Source organism: Hyperolius riggenbachi, chromosome 7, assembly GCF_040937935.1.
Source record: "Hyperolius riggenbachi isolate aHypRig1 chromosome 7, aHypRig1.pri, whole genome shotgun sequence".
Taxonomy (NCBI): Eukaryota; Metazoa; Chordata; class Amphibia; order Anura; family Hyperoliidae; genus Hyperolius; species Hyperolius riggenbachi.
The window spans coordinates 225,114,321-225,136,572 of record NC_090652.1 but is presented as its reverse complement, the minus strand read 5'-3'; the positions used below and the strand labels follow the sequence as shown (position 1 = coordinate 225,136,572).

Here is a 22,252-nt window from a genome sequence, read left to right as displayed (position 1 = left end):
ATAAGATTGTTGCCCAATCTAGTTGGTAAGAACTTTATCAGGTGGCCATTCTCTCGTATCGGTGGGTGACGGGTGGAACGTGGTCCTGTCATCTCATCGTAAACCTCAATCATGCCCATAAATGATTCTTACATTAGTGTCATGAGAGACTTAGAGAGCAGTAGGCTTGAATAGAGAAGGGTTTCTCCAAGGCCAAGGTCTATCGCAGCAGTTGCCACTTTTCTGCTTAAAGAGAACCCGAGGCAGGGTTCTTACATCGCAATCCCCATACAGAGGCTGGGTCTGCCTATAGAGCCCAGCCTCTGTTGCTATGTAGCTTCCTCCAAAGCCCTCCCTGCGCGCTGTGAGACCCCATTAATCACAGCCGCGCTGCTGACACGCAGCGTGTCGCAGTGGGCTGTGTTTACCTCACTAATGCCAGTCTCGCCGCTCCCCCGCCTCCTAAATTGCTCCGGCCTCCGCCCACGTCCCTTCCCTCGCCGCTGATTGGAGGGAAGGGACGCGGGACCGGAGCAATTCAGGAGGCGGGGGAGAGCGAATACTGACATTAGTGAGGTAGTATCATGAAAGACTAATGCTGGGAATACACGTTTAGTTTTTGCCTTCGTTTTAGCCTTCGTTTCGATTGTGCCCGCGAAAGGGATTTTAGCCACTTGAAGAGACTTTTGGAAGCATTTTAAGCCATTTTCAAGTCCCTTCCAGTTTTCTATCCGGATATCAGAAACCGGCCTGATATTGGGTTCGGATATCCGAGTTTACTCGGATACCAAAAAGTTCAGATTCGGATATCCGATTCGGATCCGGATACCCGGATCCGGATCAATTCGGATTTTGAAAAGGGGTATCCGAGCACCCAGACGATGGACATATGACTTTGGTAGGGATTAGATTGTGAGCTCCTTTGAGAGACAGTTCGTGAACAAGTCAAATACTCTGTAAAAGCGATGCGGAAGATGTCAGCACTATATAAATACTAAATTATAATAATAACTAAATGGAATGAAACACAAGCATGCAAAAGGTTTTTTAAAGAGGTCCCGAACTCTTGCACAGCACACAATGAAAAGTCTTTATTCCTTGTATAGTTGAATAAATCAACTGCTCTGTGTTCTGTGTTTGTTTACCAAGATCAAAGTGTCTAATTAGTTTTTATCAGCAGCTTTGAGTAGACTGCAGGAGCTCTAGGCAGCTCTTCCCATACAGTAAACACTTCAGGTTAATTAACCCTTACAGCACTCCCTACTTAGTGGAACCAAGTTAGAACTTCATTTTTTATAAGATTTCCTGAAATGGTAGTTAAGAATATTTTTTTTTCCATAAAGGTTATCATGCTATCATTGTGGCTAATCTTTTAGAGCAAAGAAAGATGTTCTGAGTTTATTTACACTTTCACTTTACCTATGTGAGTAGTAAATGGGGTGAGAGGGGTTAGCTTAATAATAAAAAGAGAAGCTGGGGTTTAAAGAGGCATCTGTTTTGCTGACAACTGTCAAACATGGATTATCCTTTCCTTCTGAAGGGTTTTTCTAACTTTCTGTCTTTTCTGAGATGGGAGGGAAGGCGTTTGAATGAAGTTTTACCCTTCATTCATCTATCAAAAAGTACACATACCTGGAAAAGAAGACACCTATATTGTGCACTAAATCATTTAAAACAAAATTCTCAGCAAAAGTACAGGGCTCACCATAGGATCAAAAGAGTGTGAGATTAGGTTGCTGCATGACATGTTACATCCCTGTACAGTTTGATGGTTATACTCTATAAAGTCAGTCCTCAGAAGGGCTTTAAATATCTCCCTTTCTTCTCAGCAGATTTTTCTCACTCAACAGAACTTTCCTTCAAATAACAGACAAAATATGTGAAAACTTTTACAACACGGCATTACACCTACCGCACCATATCTAAACTATATCAGGCAAATAGCGCACCTGTAATATAAACTATACAAGCAAGAAGATTTGAATCAGGATAATACTATTTATTGGCTAACTTATAGGTAAATAAAAGTTAAGCTTTCGGCTAATAAGGCTTCTTCTGACTTAGTTCCTAAATAATAACAAGATGTTTAAACACACAGCTTATATACACTGGACACTGGTTAATATTCTGGAACCAAGTCCGTAGCAGGCTTATTAGCTGGAAGCTTACTTTGTATTTACCTGTAAGTTAGCCAATAAATGGTATCAACGAATAAGAAGGAGGCACTCAAGCGGCTTTTAAACTTGCGTTTATCAAATCTCAGCAACACACAATATGTTTTGGGGTGACCCCTTTCCCCTGATGAAACATGTTGCATATTGCGGAGATTTGATCATCGCAAGTTTAGTTTGCTGGATCACTTGTCAACTCTTCCCCAAACCTAATACATGAACTCCTTTTTTTCTATACATCTCTCACTAATATTGGAGTTCATTTGGTCAGTCGTTCATACCACCAAACAACACCCACCAGCCCCATGCAGAGTAGCGCAAAGCATCCACTATTTTTAGCCCCAGCGGTCTCTATTATAGGAATCGCAATTCCGATTTCCAATTCTGATTTGAGATTCCGATTTTCACTGGATGCTAGCAACACAAGAATAAAAAAAAATGCAGCACTTTTTTTCTATCAAAAATCGGAATCGCATGTAAAATTGCATCCAAATTGGAAATCGGAATTGCATGCAATGTTAAAGAGGCCTCAAGCTGCTCCAACTTTTTTTTAAAATGCATCCTTATTAAAGAGAATCTGTACTCTAAAATTCTTACAATAAAAAGCATACCATTCTCTTCATTATGTTCTCCTGGGCCCCTCTGTGCTGTTTCTGCCATTCCCTGCTGCAATCCTGGCTTGTAATTGCCATTTTTAGGCAGTGTTTACAAATAAAAGACATGGCTTCTAACCAGAGTATGATAGGCTGAGAACAGCTCACTGTGTGACTCATGCAGAGCTTGGAGAGAGTGTGTAAAGCTTCTGCCAATGACAAGCAGTGCTGCACATTCCACACATTCCAGCCTGAGCCCAACAGAGCAGACAGAGGAAAGAAGATAAGATTTATTACAAAGACAGTGCAACTAGAAAAGGCTGCAGTAAGACAGACCACATTAGAACACGCATAGGAACTTATAGGATAGAAGAAATAAGGCTCAACATTTTGTTACAGAGTCTCTTTAATGGCTCAGGAACTACTGAAGCCAAAATATCAGCAGGACAACAAGGGAGGTTCTGCTCATTTTTAAGAGGGTGATGTACTTCAACTCCAGATTCCTATGAAAAATACAGTAGAGTCCCGGCAATCCGGAACTTAACTACCGAGCAGTCTCAATCAACCAGCACAAACCGCTGGCAGCACTCATAGTGGTGAGGGACACCTTATTTTTGTCATACTGCGCATGTGTAGGATGCTCCCGGCCACGGTAACGTGATCGAGGACGCATGCAACCAGGGGTGCACAGGCGCAGTGGCCGGCGTCTGGCTCTGTTCCTGAAATAGATACTCAGCCACTGTAGGGGACCAGAGGATCATTCCAGGATGGAGAGGGCACTGGGCGGCTGCAGGGGGCTGGTAGAAGCCCCAAGCAAGTGAAACACTTTTTTTTTCAGGTTAGTTAAGGTTCTCTTTAAAGACTGAGTACCACAGCTCCCCCGAGGATAATATCTTTTCAATTACTTTATTTTAACATTTAATAAAGAGTTGATATGTATGATATAGTTGATATGTATATCGAGTGGAGAATAGTACAGTATTAGCTAGGCCTATTTTTAACATTGAGTCTCAAGTAACCAGAAAACACACCTATCCGGCATCAGTCAATCCCCCGTCAGTGCCGGATAACAGAGACTGTCATTGTGACTGGTCTCTTTACAGCTACCTTGTAGCAGAAGAAAAGTATACAATGTAACAGCCACACATGATGGGTATAGTCACAGTGTCAAGTGATATGTCCACTTTCTATTGCTTCCCCAGGGACAATCATTTCTGCAGCCAGGCCACGTCTGGCTTGTGAGAAAGACACTTGATACCTTACACAATCTACTGCCAGCCCTAAGCCTGGCCACGTGGGAGCGTCAGAATATACTACAGAGAATCCAAAAATAGCAAGAGGAAGTGGAGATGTGAACTTGTCACAGTTCTAGTCTTGTATGGTTACATAAGCTGCACTTATTAAAGTGGACTTCCACTGCAAAATCCAACAGGCCAACATACATTCCTTCAATTCATTTTTGTAAAAATATTATATCATTTCAGCATGAGCAGTTTAAAGTGGATCCGAGATAAACTTTTACACATTGCATAATTGTGTTCATGTCATATAGTTTATAAGGCATTCCTCAAGCCAAATACTTTTTTTGTTTTGTTTTAATACAGTAATTCCCTATAAACTAAACAAGCCTCACCCACAGCTTTTCAGAGAGCCTTGGCACTCAGTCCCAGGTAGCAAGGGATTATGGGAGCTCAGTCTGGGCAGGAGGAGGAGGTTATGAGCCAGAGATTTTAGAGGCAGAGGGGAGGAGAGGGGAGGAGGGAGTGAAATTTTCCACAGTCTTAGGGCTGGAGATGCTATAAGCTTGCCTCAGTGTAGTGTGACAAACAGAACATGGCTGCTCTCATTTTATCATAGCAATAAATGATCATAAACTGTTGAAGCTGTTTGCAGCTAGATTTGCTGTGTAAACTATCTAAACTTTATATAAGATGTATAGACAAGTTACTTTTTATAGTAACTTTTTCATCTAGGATCCGCTTTAAGGGCTCCAGAGGTCCCCATTGATATTAGATCGTGGTACCTGCAGTCTTATGTGAACCCAGGATTAACCTGTTCTGAACCGCGGTGGTTGAAATCTACATCCTGTTTGCGGCCGCTTACTTCTGACAGGACGTAGTTTTCGACTTCCCAACCGATCTCGTTGCTCTCTCGCCGCTGCAACTCACTCACCCGGTCGGTCGTTGGTATGATGGCAGAGCTGTGTGAGCCGGTCAGAAGCCAATTTCACTGGCTCCTGACCCTGTCATCACTGTAAGCCAATTTCATTGACTTGCATTGATCACAGGCTCAGGAGACAATAAAATTATCTCCTTACGACTCATAGAGCTCTGCCTCTATACAGATAGCAGAGCAGGTGGGGCTGATGACACAGGTGTGTTTATTTTTGTACAACATTCATTTATAAATTATTTAGTCAGCGTTTGCCCATTGTAAAATCTTTCCTCACCCCGATTTACATTCTGAAATTTATCACAGGTGGTAACATCTTTAGTCCGGTCAGCTGCATCTCTGCGGAATGTTTGCTTACTGAGAGTTCTAAAGCCCAGGAGAAAATATACCTGGTCCCCCAGAATAATCTGGGAGGAGAATTCCGCACAGCTAAACAGCCTAGGCTAAGCTTCACTGGCATATGAAGTGTTTCTGATGCTGAAACCAGGTAAATTACCATAAAAATGGGTATCCTTAATAATTTACTGCACTCTATTATATGTTACTACAGTGTCTCTTTAAGCTGTGCTTATTTGAAAGCCCAACTAAAGAAAACAAATGAAAAAATCAGTGGAAGAACTGCATGCCCATGTCCAGTGCCTTGGAGTCACTATAAAGTCTAACTGGTAAGTGATATTTTTATATATCTTATATCCTAACAAAGGGGTTCTCAAACTGGGGGCCCTCCCAGGGGCACCTCCGTGTTCATCCCCATCTTTTGTGCACAGCCATCAGGCTGATATACAATTGGCTGCATTACCATTGATATACAATGTGGCTGCATTACCTGCCAGTTACCTGTAGTCCCAGTAGCCGTGGTTGAAGCTGGATATCAGAGGAATTGGGGTGGAGCGACGGATCAGTGCACCATTGCCTGGATAGGTAAGGAAATGTTTGTCCAGCTAATGGGGGTCACTTACAATCTGGAGTGGGCGCTGAGGTGATGCTGGGGGGGGGGGGGGGTTACAAATTTTAGTCCCCATGTGGGGAAATGTGCTGTACATGCGCTCTACAAGACTGACTCTTCATTCTTGTCATGTTCATTCAGGGGGACGCTGCATAATGACTCAAATGTGGTCTCAGTGACTTACTGGAGTGGGGGATGCTGCCTAATGGGGAGGTCACTGATTAATTGGAGGGGGGTGCTGCCTGATGACTATTTGGAATGGGTAATGCTGCCCACCGTGGGGGTGTATTTGTAGGGGGTTGCCAGTCAATGACTATTTTTTTTATTTTTTATTTTTTTTGGAAGGGGATTGCTGACTAATAAGGGTTATAACAGCATTTCGGTAGTTGTTTTTGCTCAGGGGGGCCTTGAAAGGAACCACTGTCCTAAGAATTCAGAAAGGCGTAATGTACATTTACAGCAGACATATTTTACAGTACACTGAAATAGGATGGTTATGGTTACAGGTTATGTGGTCATTCTAAGTTTATTGTCTTTCTTCCAAGTCGACAGATTCTCATTAATATAGTGTGGCATAGCTCTCTGTTTCTGGATTGAACACTTTGAAAACTTTGACTTGGTTGTTCAATAGTCTGTCAGCAGTTTGGGTGAAGGGTCATTCCTGACATCAAGGACATATCACTACCATGAAAAGGGACTATGTATAGCAGAAATGGTTCTTCAAACAGGTTACAACAAAAACACTGCCAACAACAATGTTGCATAAATGATTGTTCCTGACAATTCTGGGCACATAGATGGACTGAACTGCTGTATTGGGTTAAAACTGCTATAGAATATCTCTGTGTAAATTACAAGTCCCCATGCATATTCCAGCATATAAAAAAAAAACAAAAAAAAAAAACCTCAGGAGTCCTTACAGTAGCTATATAGACCAGAAGAATAATGGCCCCATGTTTCAGCTTCTCATCTGGGGAAACCGGTCTTAAGGGGACATTATTCTGTAGCCAACGTGAGCACTACTGTTTCTTTTTTACTTTGGTTTGCACATCCTTGGAATGTTGGATCAGCACCAGTGAGACATAAGGAAACCCCAGTTCGCTGATCTTCTGTTGCATATTCTAGCATATGCACGCTTTTCTGAATGCAGGTGGACACACCCCAAGGAATACATGTGTGCAGCAGTTTACATATAGTTAGAACATAATTATGTTGCCATGAAAGCCCACCTCACCAGGACATGACACTGCCATCAGTGGAGATTCTGTCTCTAGACCTTATAAAACAGGATTGGATCATGTATCAGTCTAATGTCTGTATAGATATCCCCATCCTATCGAACTCACCAAGCCTGAAAAAGATCAACGGGTTCTGCTACATATTTGTGATGAATTTTTATTGTGTTGTTGCTAAGCGGTAGCCCTCCATGTTGCACTTCACCCTTTTCTCTCCCTAGCACCCTGGGCTCTGCCTCTGACACAGGAGACCTGGGTTCGAATCTTGGCTCTTCCTGTTCAGTAAGCCAGCATCAATTCAATAGGAGACCTTAGGCAAGACTCCCTAACACTGCTACTGCCTGTAGAGAGCATCCTAGTGGCTGCAGCTCTGGCACTTCGAGTGCACCAGGAGAAAAGTGCAATATAAATGTTCTATGTCTAGTAAATAACACCTAGCTGAGCATGCATGCCTGTATAGCCAGGCAGGAGCAGAGGTAGTGTCACGGTCAGGTTAACATCGCTGATCTTGCTCACTTGGTTGTCTTGTAACCAGGGCTGTGGAATCGGAGTCATTTTGGGTACCTGGAGTCGAGTCGGGAAAAAAAATGCACAGACTCAGACTCCTAATAAATTTAAGTGGACCCTGACGGTGGCAAAAAAAAGAAATCTGGACTTACCTGGGGCTTCCTTCAGCCCACCGTAGCCCTTGAGGTCCCCCGGCATCCTCCGGTCCCCTTCTGCGGTCCCGCTGGTGGCTCCGGTAATGCGGCGACTTTGAGTAAAGTTGCACGTGTGTGCCCCCACTGCACACCGGAGTCCTGCCCATGCGCAGTTCAGTCTTTAGAGACTGGCGTGCTGCCGTGACTGGCGTGAAGACACGCAGGGTGTGCAGCGGGGAGCACCTGCGAGACTTCACCCCCTTACCGGAGTGGCCAGCGGGACCGCGGAGAGGGCCAGGAGGATGCCGGATTACTTTGTGGGCTACGGTGGACTGGAGAGAGAGAGAGAGAGAGAGAGTAAATGCAGTGCTTAGTCCACAAAAATGAAATAAACCAATCAATAAACAAGTTACTTGTGCTGCTGCAATAAAGCAGTCATCGTATTTTTAAACTCCGACATACATATCTGACATACATATCTAATTGGGACTGTATATCTGATGTGCACACAGGAATCTTTTATATATAATAAATTACATCTCAGCTGTAAGAATAAGGCCTGCTGTGTATTTGTTTCACTAGTAGGGATAGTGAATGAGATGCCAATAATTCTGCATTGATGCAGGTTTATGCTGATTCTGTATGCAAATGCATGCACTCCATTTGCTCATGAAATCAATTTATTTTAAGTTTTTAAATTTGGGATTGGTAACTACAAATCAAGTTATACAGTAGTACTATACTCTACATATGCTCTCCCCACAGAGCTGTTGTGAATCCACTGAGAATGTTCTGCACATTAAATGCAGAGGTGTTGTCTATCACCCATAAACCTGGTTCAGATTGTGCATGAATAATGTGCAGGAGAATGAGGGGATTCTTCCTATATTACAGGCCACGTGCACATCACTCTTAGCTGTACCAACAGTTAGATAGATTGCCTAGAGCCCCATCAAATGTTATTTTCCTGTCTGTACCCTCTACATGTACTCTTACCAAGGACTAGTTTTGATTTCTATTTAAAGAGACACTGAAGCGAGAATAAATCTTGCTTCAGAGCTTATATTCAGCAGGGGCATGTGTTCCCCTGCTAAAACGCCGCTATCCCGCGGCTAAACGGGGGTCCCTTACCTCCCAAATCCCCCCTGCAAAATCCGCTACCAACTTGGTTGTAGATTTTGCTGCTGTTGAGGCAGGGCTAACGGCTGCAGCCCTGCCTCTCAGCGCCGTCTATCAGCGGCGCATCGCCGCCTCTCTCCCGCCCCTCTCAGCGAAGGAAGACTGAGAGGGGCTGGGGAAAGGCGGAGATACGCGCTGATAGACGTGCATGGGGGCAGGGCTGCGTCCATTAGCCCAGCCTCACCAGGAAGAGATCCCCGGGACTCCATGAGGGGATTTGGGAGGTAAGGGACCCCCGTTTAGCCGCGGGATAGCGGCGTTTTAGCAGGGGCACACATGCCCCTGCTGAAAATAAGCTCTGAAGCGAGATTTATTCTCGCTTCAGAGTCTCTTTAACAGTTACTCTACAGCTGTATCCTCAGTTTAGTTAAAATGCATCTCTGGTGTACATAAAAAAAACACAGAGGTACACTAATGCTTACAAGTTAGAGTGTCCCAACACTTTGTTTGTTTATTAAGAGCAGTAAAGTGTTTGTACCGTTTTAGCCATTTAGTAAAAGCAAGAAGTTTTGAATAAATGGTATCATCCTGATTCAAAACTTCTTTGTTTATTAAGACTCACTGGAACCCCATCAGCCGGGTTCCGGTTTACAGATCTGTCCCATTGCAGAAATTGGCCTGGCCTATTCTGTATCAGATATAGAAAAGGCAGAGGTCTTTTTCTGCAAGGTGGCAGGGCTACACGCTGGAACCTGGCAGATATGGGGCACCAATGAATCTTATTATACAGACGACATGCTTGGATATTCACGCGGGCAATGACAAGCAGGGATAGCCGACAGGGTAAAATGTCAGCTTCCTGGCTAGAAGCTTTGTTTTATTCCCAAAAGCAGAGGACATCGTAACCATCTTAGCGGTATGGACGAGCTCAGCTCGTCCATCACCGCCGATGGCTGCCGCTCAGGCCCTGCTGGGCCGATTTTGTTGAAATAAAAAGCAGCACACGCAGCCGGCACTTTGCCAGCCGCGCGTGCTGCCTGATCGCCGCCGCTCTGCGGCAATCCGCCGCTAGCAGCGGCGAAAGAGGGTCCCCCCAGCCGCCTGAGCCCTGCGCAGCCAGAACAAATAGTTCCGGCCAGCGCTAAGGGCTGGGTCGGAGGCGGCTGACGTCAGGATGTCGGCTGACGTCCATGACGTCACTCCGCTCGTCGCCATGGCGACGAAGTAAGCAAAACACGGAAGGCCGCTCATTGCGGCCTTCCGTGTTACTTCTGGCCGCCGGAGGCGATCAGAAGAACGCCTCCGGAGCGCCCTCTAGTGGGCTTTCATGCAGCCAACTTTCAGTTGGCTGCATGAAATAGTTTTTTTTTTATTTAAAAAAAACCCTCCCGCAGCCGCACTGGCGATCTTAATAGAACGCCAGGGTGGTTAATATAGCTTTAAAATTCCTAAGTTTTGGTAGTAATGCTATGCCTTTTCTGTTACATACATTCAACAAGATTATTATATGCATATTAGAGGAGTCAGCGGAATCAAAAACTGAAGAGTAGAAGTCAGAGTCAGATGATTTTTGAACAGACTCCACAGCTTGCTTGTAACATCATGCGCTGTTAGCGTCACAAGGACAAGAAGTCCCGTAACTCTCATTATGACATTATAGGCTGTAATTGGATCCCTTGGTGTCACAGAGACAGTGTTGCACTGTAAAGCTGGGTACACACTATGAGATTTTATGGTCGATTTACTGTCAGATCGATTATTTCCAACATGTCCGATTTGCTTGCTGATCGATTTCCGAGCATTTTCCGATCGATTTTGGTTAACTTTAATAGGAAATTGATCAGAAAACAAATCGGACATGTTGGAAATAATCGATCTGACAGTAAATCGACCATAAAATCTCATAGTGTGTACCCAGCATAACATTTCATGGCTGCAGTTAGGGCCCGTTTCCACTTGTGCGGTGGGAATCGCCGCAGTAAAAATTCACATGCGGGTGCGAATTTCGCATGCGGTTGTATGCGAATTTTCATATGAATTTGCATGCGAATTCGCATGGATGACGATGTATGCGAATTTAACCATGGCAGTGCCTGTGTGCTTTTCCATTGATTCGCATGCGAATTCGCATAAAAATTTGTATACCAAAACCGCATGTGAATTCCCTATTACATACATTGTATGCGAATCGCATAGCGGTATGCGGTATGCGAATTCTGATGGCTCTGCCATGCAGATTTTTTCTGCACAGAAAAACCCTCAGAAATCCTGACAAGTGGAAACAGTCCCATCCACTTGTATTGTCTATGCGAATCTGCATGCAGGAAATGCATGCAGATTCGCTCTAGTGGAAACGAGCCCTAAGAGATACAGGGCAGCACTGACCAAGTTTCAGTGCTAACCCTGTTTTGCATGGCTTTTTTTTGCTGTTTTGTGCTCTAAGTGGGGATTGTAAGAATGATGTTAACTTTATTTGCAAGAAATTCAGACAAGAGGACGTGTAACTTTATCATAATGAAATGTGTTTTTCTGAAGCAATCAGACACATGATAATGAGATATTCCAGTGGTTGGAGAACATTTTAAAAGGACCAATTGATAGGAATCATACTCTAATCCAGCATTCACATAGCCATTAATTGGTAAGGTTCTTATCCAAAGAGAACACAAATTACTTTATCAACACAGAGAAACTTCACACAAGACAAAAATGTACAGTTTACCGCAATGTTATCCATCCAACCAATTGAGTCATGTTCAACACATCTGTTGTCTCTGCTGAAGCAACAGAACAGAAGGTCCCAACCTGCATGACTTTTCCAGATATTGCATATGCTACGTATGCAGACTGAAACAATGAAAGCCCTACAGAGATGAACTACAGCCATTCTCATTGGGTTTTTTTCCAACTGGAAAATGGGGAGAGTAGGAGAAGAGTCTGGCACCGAGTCCCCTCTCAATCCCATCTCCCACTGACTAGAGCAGAGGTGCCCACACTTTTTTCGGCCTGTGAGCTACTTTAAAAAATTAGCAAGTCAAAGCAATCTACCTATGTACAATTATAGGAGCACAATTGTATATATAGAATGGAAAATGTAGTGGGGTTGGGATCTACCATGAAGTCCTTCGCGATCTACCTAATGGGCACTCCTGAACTAGAGCTCTGCACGTATTTAGGTCATTGTGGTTCGTTTACATAAACTAATGAAATGAAGGAAAGTATATTAGACATAGTCCAACATACTTTCCTTCATTTTATTTTTTATTGCAGGGCTTGGCCTCCCCGTCCCCCGCATCAGCTAACCCATGCTGAAGTGCTAACTATCCTTCCTCTTCAATTGTATCATTTAAACATGTGCAGCTTAAAGGATACCAGAACTGAAGGACAATGGTTAAATAGGCATATGCTGTGGGTACGGTGGTATAAGTAAATACTTATTGCACCTTCTGCTCCCGTCCGTTACTTGCCATTCTCCTGCAGTAATCACCGTTCTTTTGGCCGACCAAGGCAACTCGCATAACTTAGCTTCCGGACATACTGCGCCTCACATGCGCAATATGTCCTTTCTTCTCCCCTGTGCCCGCTTCGAATGATGTCACTTTACAGGAGGGCGCGTTCGCTCTCCTTGCTTATATGTCCTGGCGTGCAGTGAAGTGCAACGGAAGGTCAACTAAGTATTTACGTTCACCACTCTACCCCAGCATATGCCTATTTAACCAGAGTCCTTCGGCTCTGGTATCCTTTATGGGCTCTGGAGGTCTCTCTTGATGATCGGATTGTTGTAGCTGCAGTCTCATGTGAACCTAGCGTTAATGTGGACCTCTGTGGTGAATTTCAAAGTGAAAAAGAGCCCAAATGAAATTACTATTACTATCCCACCTTTATTTTTACCCAATGCAGCAAGAGCTGACTACTTTGGTAAGCAGCAGGGAAGCATCATGGCAATTCTGATTAGCCTCATACATTGGCTGGTCCTGCACTACTTCTCTCTTCACCTCTCTGACATAACCTGGCTCAGTAGGCACAGGTCGAAGCAAAGTGCCCCTCATGCCACACTATAAAGCTAAACAACAAAACCTTGCCAGCTTTTTCATATTTTTTCCTGCCACTCTGTTGTAACTTCTGCTACTCTGTGCCAATAATGTGCAGTGTTCTCCCCAAAATGTTTTTCCAGTTGGGTGGCATAACAAAGTGGCCAGGTGGGGCATGACAGAGGAATGCAGGGTGGCTTTTCTGCTTAGAATATAGGAAGAGGATGAGTAGGCAAGTCGTTGACAGCCGGGTGCGCACCAAAATTAGCCGGGTGGAGCAACTAGCTAAAAAAGCCTGTGGAGAACACTGTTGTGGGTTTAATTTTTACAGAGGCAGTGCATAAATATTCACCAATGGCACTGCTAATTTGGCTGGAAAGCACCATATACAGACACAGTCTTCTACTAACAAATAACTCAAGTTACAACATTTCAGAGATACAAACAAAACTTCATGTAAAAACTATAAAATATATATTTTTCTTCTTCTACAGTTTTAACGGTTATACATGGTATAAAACACATTAAAAGCACATTAAAAACAACCAAACAACATAATTTATGTTATATGTCCAAATACAGGAAATCATTTATCCACTTTTCCCCATGATAAACACAGGACTTAACTTACAAATTACACGTGCACAAAAATCTCCTGGAATGGAACTGGTTTGTAAGTAAGGGACGGCCTGCAGTGAGTCCTACTCATAAAGGGTTTTAACTAGACCCCCCTGGAACGGCTGTTTCATCTCTGGCCAATGCTGGACACACATTGTACTATTTTATCAAATAAATTAGATGTTCGAGTCAATAAAAATAAAACCTTGAACCTATTCAACGTGTCCCTCCCTTCACTGATCAATATTGTTTTGTCACTGTGCACAATACAATACAGACAATAGTGGAGAAAATAAATATATAGTTCACATGCACTACAATCAGAACATCCAGCATCAAATGTACAAGATACAAGCTTAGTTCATCCAGGGAATACAACATTCAGCAAAACAGGTACTTGTTGATTTGATAGAATTAGTACGGCAGAAATAAGAAATAAGCACTAGGGGAGGTTCCTGCCTTTGCGAGCTTGAACTTTACAGAGAAGTTAGGTGGAGACACTAGATAAGGTGACAAAGAGGCTATGATGAAGCAGCTAGATTTGATATCTGGTGTAGATGTGGATAGGTCTCTGAAGTAAGAAAATGACAAATTATATGTTTATCTTGTGAGAAGTGAGTTTGAAGGTTTCATGCCTCTGAACACTGCAGGCAAGAAGTGGAAGTGCATTCCTAAGGAAGAGTGAAACTTATGAGAAGTCCTGGATGCAAGAGTGATGAGAGTTGTCCAAAACAGGATAGAAGGGTTTATTGTGAGGAAAGAAGGATGGTATCTGGAAATGAGTGAGGAAATGTATGGAAGAGAACTTGTAAAGAGCTTTGCGAGGAAGGGTCAGGAGTTGGAAATGGTTAAAGGGGTTCTTTCGCGAAAAAAGTAGGCAGTTAAAAAATGTGACAGATGACAGGTTTTGGGCCAGTCCATCTTTTTAAGGGGGATTCTCAGGGCTTTCAGGGTAACGGTTATTAGGGTGTTCTCTACATGTATAGTGACTACAGGTTGGGAAGCAGAAAGAGATGGTTGAAAGAACACCATTATCGCTTTACTTGTATTAAATACATAAATACCTTAGTATTTATGATTTAAATCCAAAAATGACGCTGTGTGTGTGTGGGGGGGGGGGGGGAGGAGGGGGAGGTGCGCATAGGCTTACTGCACCTCCTGTGGCCCGGCGTCTGCCTCTGTTCCCCCGCTAATCCCCCAGGCATAGTGCACTGTGCATGCGCAGTAAGTCCTCTTATGTGCGCCGCGTACGCCATCAGGTGGATACACGCGCGTACAGCACACTGGGTCCCTGGCAGGAGCAGTCACAAGTTGCCCAAAAGGACATACTGTGCTTGCGCATCCCAGTATGTCCAGGTCAAAGGGCACCAACCGCTCCAACCTGGACCATGAAAACCGTAAGATTAGTGGGTGAGCGGAGGCAGATGCCGGGCCACAGGAGGTGCGGTAAGCCTATGTGCATCTCCCCACACAAACACAGGGCGTCCTTTTTAGATTTAAATTAGAACTAGAATTCCAACTTAGAATTAGAACTAGGTATCTTTTAAGTTTAAAGTAACTGGATGAAATAATTGTGAAAACCTAACACTACTGGGGACTCCAGATAGAGTAAATACTGTATATCAGGAGAGGTTAGAGGCAGTTATGGGTGTCATCAGTGTAGCCGTTCTACAGAAAACCAAATGAGCACATTGAAGAGGAACTTTACTGAATATAACATAACAAATAAAAAATGTGGTTTTTTTTGTTTTGTTTCGTTACAATATTACTTTATAAATCATTTATTTATGTTTAGTGCAATAGTTTCGAGTTTGCCCATGGTAAAATCTTTTCTCACTTTTATTTACATTCTAACATTTAACACAGGTGGTGGCATCTTCACTGCTGGTAGGTGCATCACTGCAGAATGTTTGTTTACGTTTTGTTCCAAAGTCAGCAGAAATAACACCTGGTCTCCCAGAATGCTCTGGGAGTAGAATTCCACATAGCTAAAACAGCCTAGACTAAGGTAGGAGCTACATACCAATATGACGCAATACATAAATATAGGGAGTGTTCCTGAAGCTGTATTTGAGGATAACTAAAGTACAAGTGGGTATAATTAATAATATCCTATATTTTTAATTGCCTCTCTGCTCAGATCTCATGCAATAGCCTGTGGGACACTATGGCAAGTTGATAAAATATTGATAACAGGTAGATACGGATCATGTCAAGCTCAAGTCAGAAAAAATATAACTATTCTTCATCCACTTTTTACTTATTTATGCATTTTTATAAATATTCCTCCAAATATATGCTATTTTAAAAGGCCTAGTTTCTTATTGTGCTGTAATTTATCATATGAACATGTACTAGTATTGCTGATGTCTCAAACCACACAACTATGTATGTATTGCTGGGTGTCCTGATTGTACAGAGTATTGGACCCCTCGTGTATCTGCGCTCCCCACTATTTTTTGTACTATGCTACAGAAGATGTTGGTGCGATATAAATAAAAATAATAATAAAGTACAGGTGTCCTACTGTGAGCTGGGCTGCTTTTCTTATTTCAACCACATATATGAGCACCAATATATCTCCAGCTCTAGGGTAAGTAGAACAAACCATAAACACCAAAGTACCCTTACTGAGCTATAATTATTTAGCTCAGTAAGGGTACTTTCCTTTGGTGTTTATGGTTTGCTTTTCTTATTTGAATGGTGCCCCAGTAGTTACAATGGCAAATGTTAAATTACAGTTGATGAGTGCCGGTGCATATGCAAAGTGGCTGTAGTAGGGCTTTGGAAAGTCACTAAAAACTTATTTGAAGACTAAATGTATGTACAGTATTGAAGTAGAACCTCCGACCTTGTCATCACTGGTCCTTGTTGGTAGCAGACGTCATAATGCATTATAATGCCATGAAAATTTGCTTATCTCAAAAGTAAAAACAAAAACAGTGGGATATTGAGAGTGAAATTGCTGATTTTCTCTACTTTAAATACTTCACTAACCCAGAATGGGTTTGCAGAGAAGGTAGTACTGACTCCATTGGCTGCACATCTCTGCAGGTGATTGACTGAAACTACTGAAGCCAAAGGGCCAATCCAACAGGGAACCTTAACTTTAAATATAAAATGGAAATGAAAGTCACCATATTGTTCTGATCCTAATTCCTTAGAATTGTATTATGCAGTTACTGCCACTAGAGGGAGACACAGTATAACCAATATCTTGAGTGTCTATATAAAACACTGTTCTATTTTTCCTGAAAAACGAACGAAGACTAAACTGCTGCTGTGAATAACAGCCAGGCCTACATTTAACATTATCCCCTTAAAGGCCAGTGTCGAAGGCCGCACTTTATCGTATTTAGTTTTGAAATAGTTTCATCTTCCTGAGCTGAAGTTATTGGACAATCAGAGACTCCATGTCATCCAGAGCAGTTAGGATGCTCTGCCTACACTCAGCAGCACTGCTATCCCGTGCAATCTCTGCATATAAATACATAACTGCACATACTTACATGATCTAGCACCTAGGTTCTCAACATGCGGTACGCGTACCCCAGGGGGTACTTCTGATGGTTCCAGGGGGTACTCGGGCTTGATACACTTAACCAAGAATAACCAAGAGTTTTAGAAAATTATAAATCTTATTTAAACAGCACCAAATTAGTATTTTAGCTAATTAAAAGCAAGAAGAATCTTGGAAGTTGTTTAGAACCATTATCATGCACTACGATTCAATATATATTTGTTATGGGGTACTTGTCATAATGGTTACTATGCTTGGGGGTACTTGGTGAGTACACGGGTTTTAAAGGGGGTACATACCAATAAAATGTTGAGAAACACTGATCTAGCACACACTTTAAAGCCATTAAAGTGAAAGAAAACATGCAAACTGCCTTTTTAAAGGTGTCAATAGATTACTTGATTTTCTTGGCAGATTTGATCATTTTGCCAGATCGTAAATTCAATGGATTTAGAGTTCAAATCGGTCTAAATCAAAGATCGGACAGGATGGAAAGATGTCGCTCAAAAGGGGGTGGTCAGTTGCATGACAGTAACTGCATTTAATTTTGGGACGACCGACCCCCCCTTCTGTAAAATGTGCTCTTACAGGCTGTGCAGAGTGTTGCAGTGTAAAGTACACTCACCTATCAACGGGTGTGCCTCCTCCTGTGTCTTCTCCATCACCTCCAGCCAGCTGTAGTCCCATGACCATGTACATGCAGTCAGGTCACGGGGGTAAAGATGCCCAGTGGAGATGGAGAAGAAACTGAAAAAGCTGCCAGCTGATACGAGAGTTCGCTGCAAAACTCTGCATAACGTAGGGGAGCACATAGATGGGAGGGGGGGGGGGGGGACACATTCAGGCGTAGGTGGCTCCACAGATTTAAAATCATGCAGAAATATATTGGAAATCTGTGCACAGTACACTGGCGGCAATATATGCCTCTCTGAATAGATTTGATGAGAAAAGGATATATGTGATGGTTGAATCTGGTGGTTATTTGCCTGTGCACGAGTACCTTCAATAGATTACCGTACATACTTACTTGATCAAACAATTTACTTTTCAAAACAATTTAAAAAGTGAAAGCAACATACAAACTGCTTTTTAAAATCTAAAATCTCCCTGCATTTTGTGCTAATCATTGGACTTCATAAAATAAACCTGAAACCTCCATGGTCTTTCCAGGCTTCAGAAAATACTACAGGCAAAGAATCCAATCAAAAGCCAAAGCCAGGCAATTAAAATTTGTTATAGCTCCTGAAGCCCTTTTTTTTTTTTTTTTTTTTTTTTTAAATAAAACTCCTTACCATGCATCTTACAGGAAGAGTACAAAAAAAAACAAAAACAACAACAACTTTGAAATAATTTGTGTAAAAAGTGGGGGCCCCCAAAAAGGCAGAGCAGCACTCAATCTGTGCCCCATTCTTCATCTCCCCTGGTTATACCAAACCCCTCCATTGATCCTAATGGGAGGAGACTTTAGTGGCATGTCATCATGGCTGCCAGAGGGCTAAAACAAGCTTATGCTGGTAGTAGCTGAAGTAGTGAAAACTTGGCAGACAAAGTGTTAAACGTGGCTAGGGCAATGGCACACTCTTATTGCGCATGTCCATAAGTCCACTTCTCTACAGAGAATCGTGTCCACAATGCTGCCCATTCTCAATCAAAGAAATGTATCACAAAATCAAACTGTAATAAACTGTAATAAAGATAAGGACTGCAGAGATAATACAGATTGTAGTTCAATATTATTGCAAAGCTACTGCATTAGCAAAAAGCTAACACCAGCCTTATCCACACACCCACATATCAATAGGCTTGTGCAATTAAGTTCCAATGAAAGAAGCCGTGTCCTTGTGGCACATACTAGCTCCAAGGTAGTGAATATCACTGCAAAAGATAAGACCGTGAGAAGACTCACCATCTTGGAAGACACGTTCCACGTTAAGTCCATAGGTGGCGCAAGTTTCATAATAAGTGCATCGCTTGAGGTCATTAGAAAGCTTCCGTGCACGGGAATCATCTATTACTCGGGGATTAGTGCAACTGATGGCATCTGGAATAACAAACACATAAACCATTAATGATAAGCTTCCAAGGTCAAATGAGGCAAAAGGTTTACAGGCTTATGGTGGCCATACACTGGTCGATTTGCCATCATATCCGACCAACAGATAGATCTCTCTCTGATTGTATGGCCACCTTTACTGCAACAGATTGTGAATCGATTTCAGCCTGAAACCGATCACAATCTGTGGATCTGCTGCCCGCATACATTACCTGATCCGGCCAGCGCAAGTCTCCTGTCACCGCTGTCTTCTTCTTCTCCGCTCCGGCTACTGAACTTCCTGTCCAGGGGAAGTTTAAACAGTAGAGGGCAATGTACTGTTTAAACTTCCTGCCGGGACAGGAAGTTCTGTGTAGCTCTGGAGCCCGAAGCGGAGAAGACGACCAGGGGACTCGCGCCGGCCGGAACAGGTAATGTATACCCGCTGTATTGCGTCGGTCGTCGGGCATTCGAACGCCGCTAACGATGCACTCCCGACCTGCCGGTGACCGACAAAGATCTTCCGCACGGATGGGTCGACAGGAATCGACGGGAACGATCGATTTCGGACGGAAATTGATCGTTCTGTCAGCGGTGTGCGCGTCGATTTCACAGCCTTTTCGATCACTGTGATCGAAACGGCTGTATATCGGCGGGAAAATCGTTAGGTGTATAGGCCCCTTAAGAGTGCATATGTTACGGCCAGAACCCGAAGTCTGTCCACTTCTAGTTCTGGCCAGCCACTTCAGGTTCAGGCCGGCCAATGTGCGAAGTGGCCGCTGCGCTGCGGCCAATGTGAGAAATGGAATGATTCATGTAACATTAATGTATCTTCTGGCCCCAGCGGAGAGGCCAAATGTATCACAACTTAGTTACTTTAATGAAATTAAGCCGGCGGCAATGTAACAGATGAAGCTGCCGGCTTTTGCTCTGCCTCTCTCTCCTCCCCCCGCCTCTCTCTCCTTCTCTTATGGGCAGCCGGCGGGGACACGAGTGTCCCCTCCAGAGTCGTTCGTCGCGCCAGGAAAGCAGAGCGGGAAGGCTGCAGACATTGCTTCTGCCAGCACCCGCTCTGCAAGAACGGTAGGATTCCCTGCCGCAACGAACAACTCTGGAGGGGACACGCGAGTCCCTGCCGGCTGCCCATAAGAGAAGGAGAGAGAGGCGGGGGGAGGAGAGAGAGGCAGAGAAAAAGCCGACGGCTTCATCTGTTACACTGCCGCCTGCTTCATTTCGTGAAATTAACTCAGTTAGATACATTTGGCCGCTGCGCTGCGGCCAGAAGATACATTAATGTTACAGGAATCTTTCAATTTCTCACATTGGCCACAGCGCAGCGGCCACTTTGAACATTAGCTGGCCAGAACCCGAAGTGGCCGGCCAGAACTAGAAGTGGCCAAACTTCGGGTTCTGGCCGTAACACATACACCACCTTCCCAATTATTTTGCAGAAATTTCCCTAGATTTTCCTAAATAGTGGATGCAAGTGGCAGTCAGCAGCATCTTTTAGTCATCAACCAACAGAGCATAATTCAAATGTTACTAGACCTCCTCATGATAATGGGAATTTAAAAAAAAAAGGAAAACTTAAAATGCACTGCTCCAAATTATTATGCACAAATTGTTACTATAATCAAAAGCTATTTCAATCAAAAACATCTTAACAGGTTAAGTTATGTTTTAACATAGGACCCCTTATTTGATGATGCCTTCCAGAATGCTTGGATACATTGAACTTGAGAGTTTTTAGAGTTTCTGCTTAAATTTCTTTGCAGGATGTCAGAATAGCCTCTCAGAGCTGCTGTTTGGATGTAAATTGCCTCCCACCCACATATATATTTTGCTTCAGGGAGCTTCAAAGGTTCTCATTATGATGGTGGTTAGGGGAGGATGAGGGCCAGTTTCTCTCCTTTTATGCTGATAGCAGCATATGGTGCAGAGGCAAAATTCCTTGCAGCATGAGCTGGTGCATTGTCATGCATGAAGATGATTTTGTCCCGGAAAGCATGGTTCTTCTTTAACCTCCCTGCCGTTCTAAATATTTGCTGCGCACAGCAGGGAGGGTGTTTTTTAGCATTCTTTTTTTTTTTTAGCATGTAGCTAGCCTAGCGCTAGCTACATGCTTCCCCCCTCCCTGCGGCATCCCCCCGTATGCGCCGATCGCCGCCGGCGCATATGCCCATCCGGAAATCCCGTTCTGAACGGGATTTCCATGAGGGCTTTCCCCCATCGCCATGGCGACGGGCGCGGTGACGTCATCGACGTCGTGACGTCAGAGGGAGTCCTGATCCACCCCTCAGCGCTGCCTGGCACTGATTGGCCAGGCAGCGCACGGGTCTCGGGGGGCACCCTCTGATGCGGCGGGTAGAGGCGAATCGGCACGGAGCGGCGGCGATCGTAAGTGACACGCAGCTAGCAAAGTGCTAGCTGCGTGTATAAAAAAAAAATTATGCAAATCGGCCCAGCAGGGCCTGAGGAATCCTCCGCGGCAGGATAACCGGCAAGGAGGTTAAGTACCACGGAAATAAAGTGTACAGTTAGAAACACCACATGCTTTTCAGAAGTCATGTTCACATCTTCGGTGACCCTAAAAAGGGGCCAACCCGCTCTCTCCCCATGATTCCGACACAAACCATGACTCTTTTTGCAGATGTCCCAGCCCTGCTGTGACATTGTGACCGTACACCAACCATTTACCACTCCATCCATCTTGACCATCCAGGGTTGCACGGCACTCATGAGTAAACAAGACTGAATGAAAATAATTTTTCTTGCAGTTCTGGGCCCACTGCAGCCATATTTGCTTGTGAGCATTGGTTAGGGGATGCTGAATAGAAGGTTTATGCATATTCGCAATCCTCTGGAGGATCATGCACCTTGATGCTCACAGGGCTCCAGAGGCACCAGCAACTTCAAATACCTTTCTGTTCTCTCTCCTTCAAGCTTCAAATACCTGTTTGCTGCTTTGTTGTGGCATTTTAGCAGCCGCACTCTTAATCTGATGTATTTTGCTTTTATCTGCACTGGCCCGTGTGTACTCAGAGTCAGCCACACATCTTGTAACAGTACAATGATCATGCTTAAGTTTTCATGAAATTTAAAGGTTTTCATACCTTGCCCAAGGCATTCTACTATTTCACACTTTTCGGCAACAGAGAGATGCTTTTTATTTCTCATATTGCTTGAAAATGGTGG

At 43.7% G+C, this 22,252-nt stretch overlaps 1 protein-coding gene across 8 annotated transcripts in view; it reads right to left on the bottom strand.

Moving 5' to 3' along the window:
• Nucleotides 1–22,252, bottom strand: part of AGAP1 (ArfGAP with GTPase domain, ankyrin repeat and PH domain 1) — a 589,384-nt gene that overhangs the window by 227,239 nt on the left and 339,893 nt on the right. For all 8 annotated transcript variants that reach the window (XM_068245326.1, XM_068245327.1, XM_068245325.1 and 5 more), the window contains one exon: nt 18,932–19,066. In XM_068245326.1, coding sequence (XP_068101427.1) covers nt 18,932–19,066 — 135 coding nt within the window. The remainder of the gene's footprint in view (nt 1–18,931; nt 19,067–22,252) is intronic.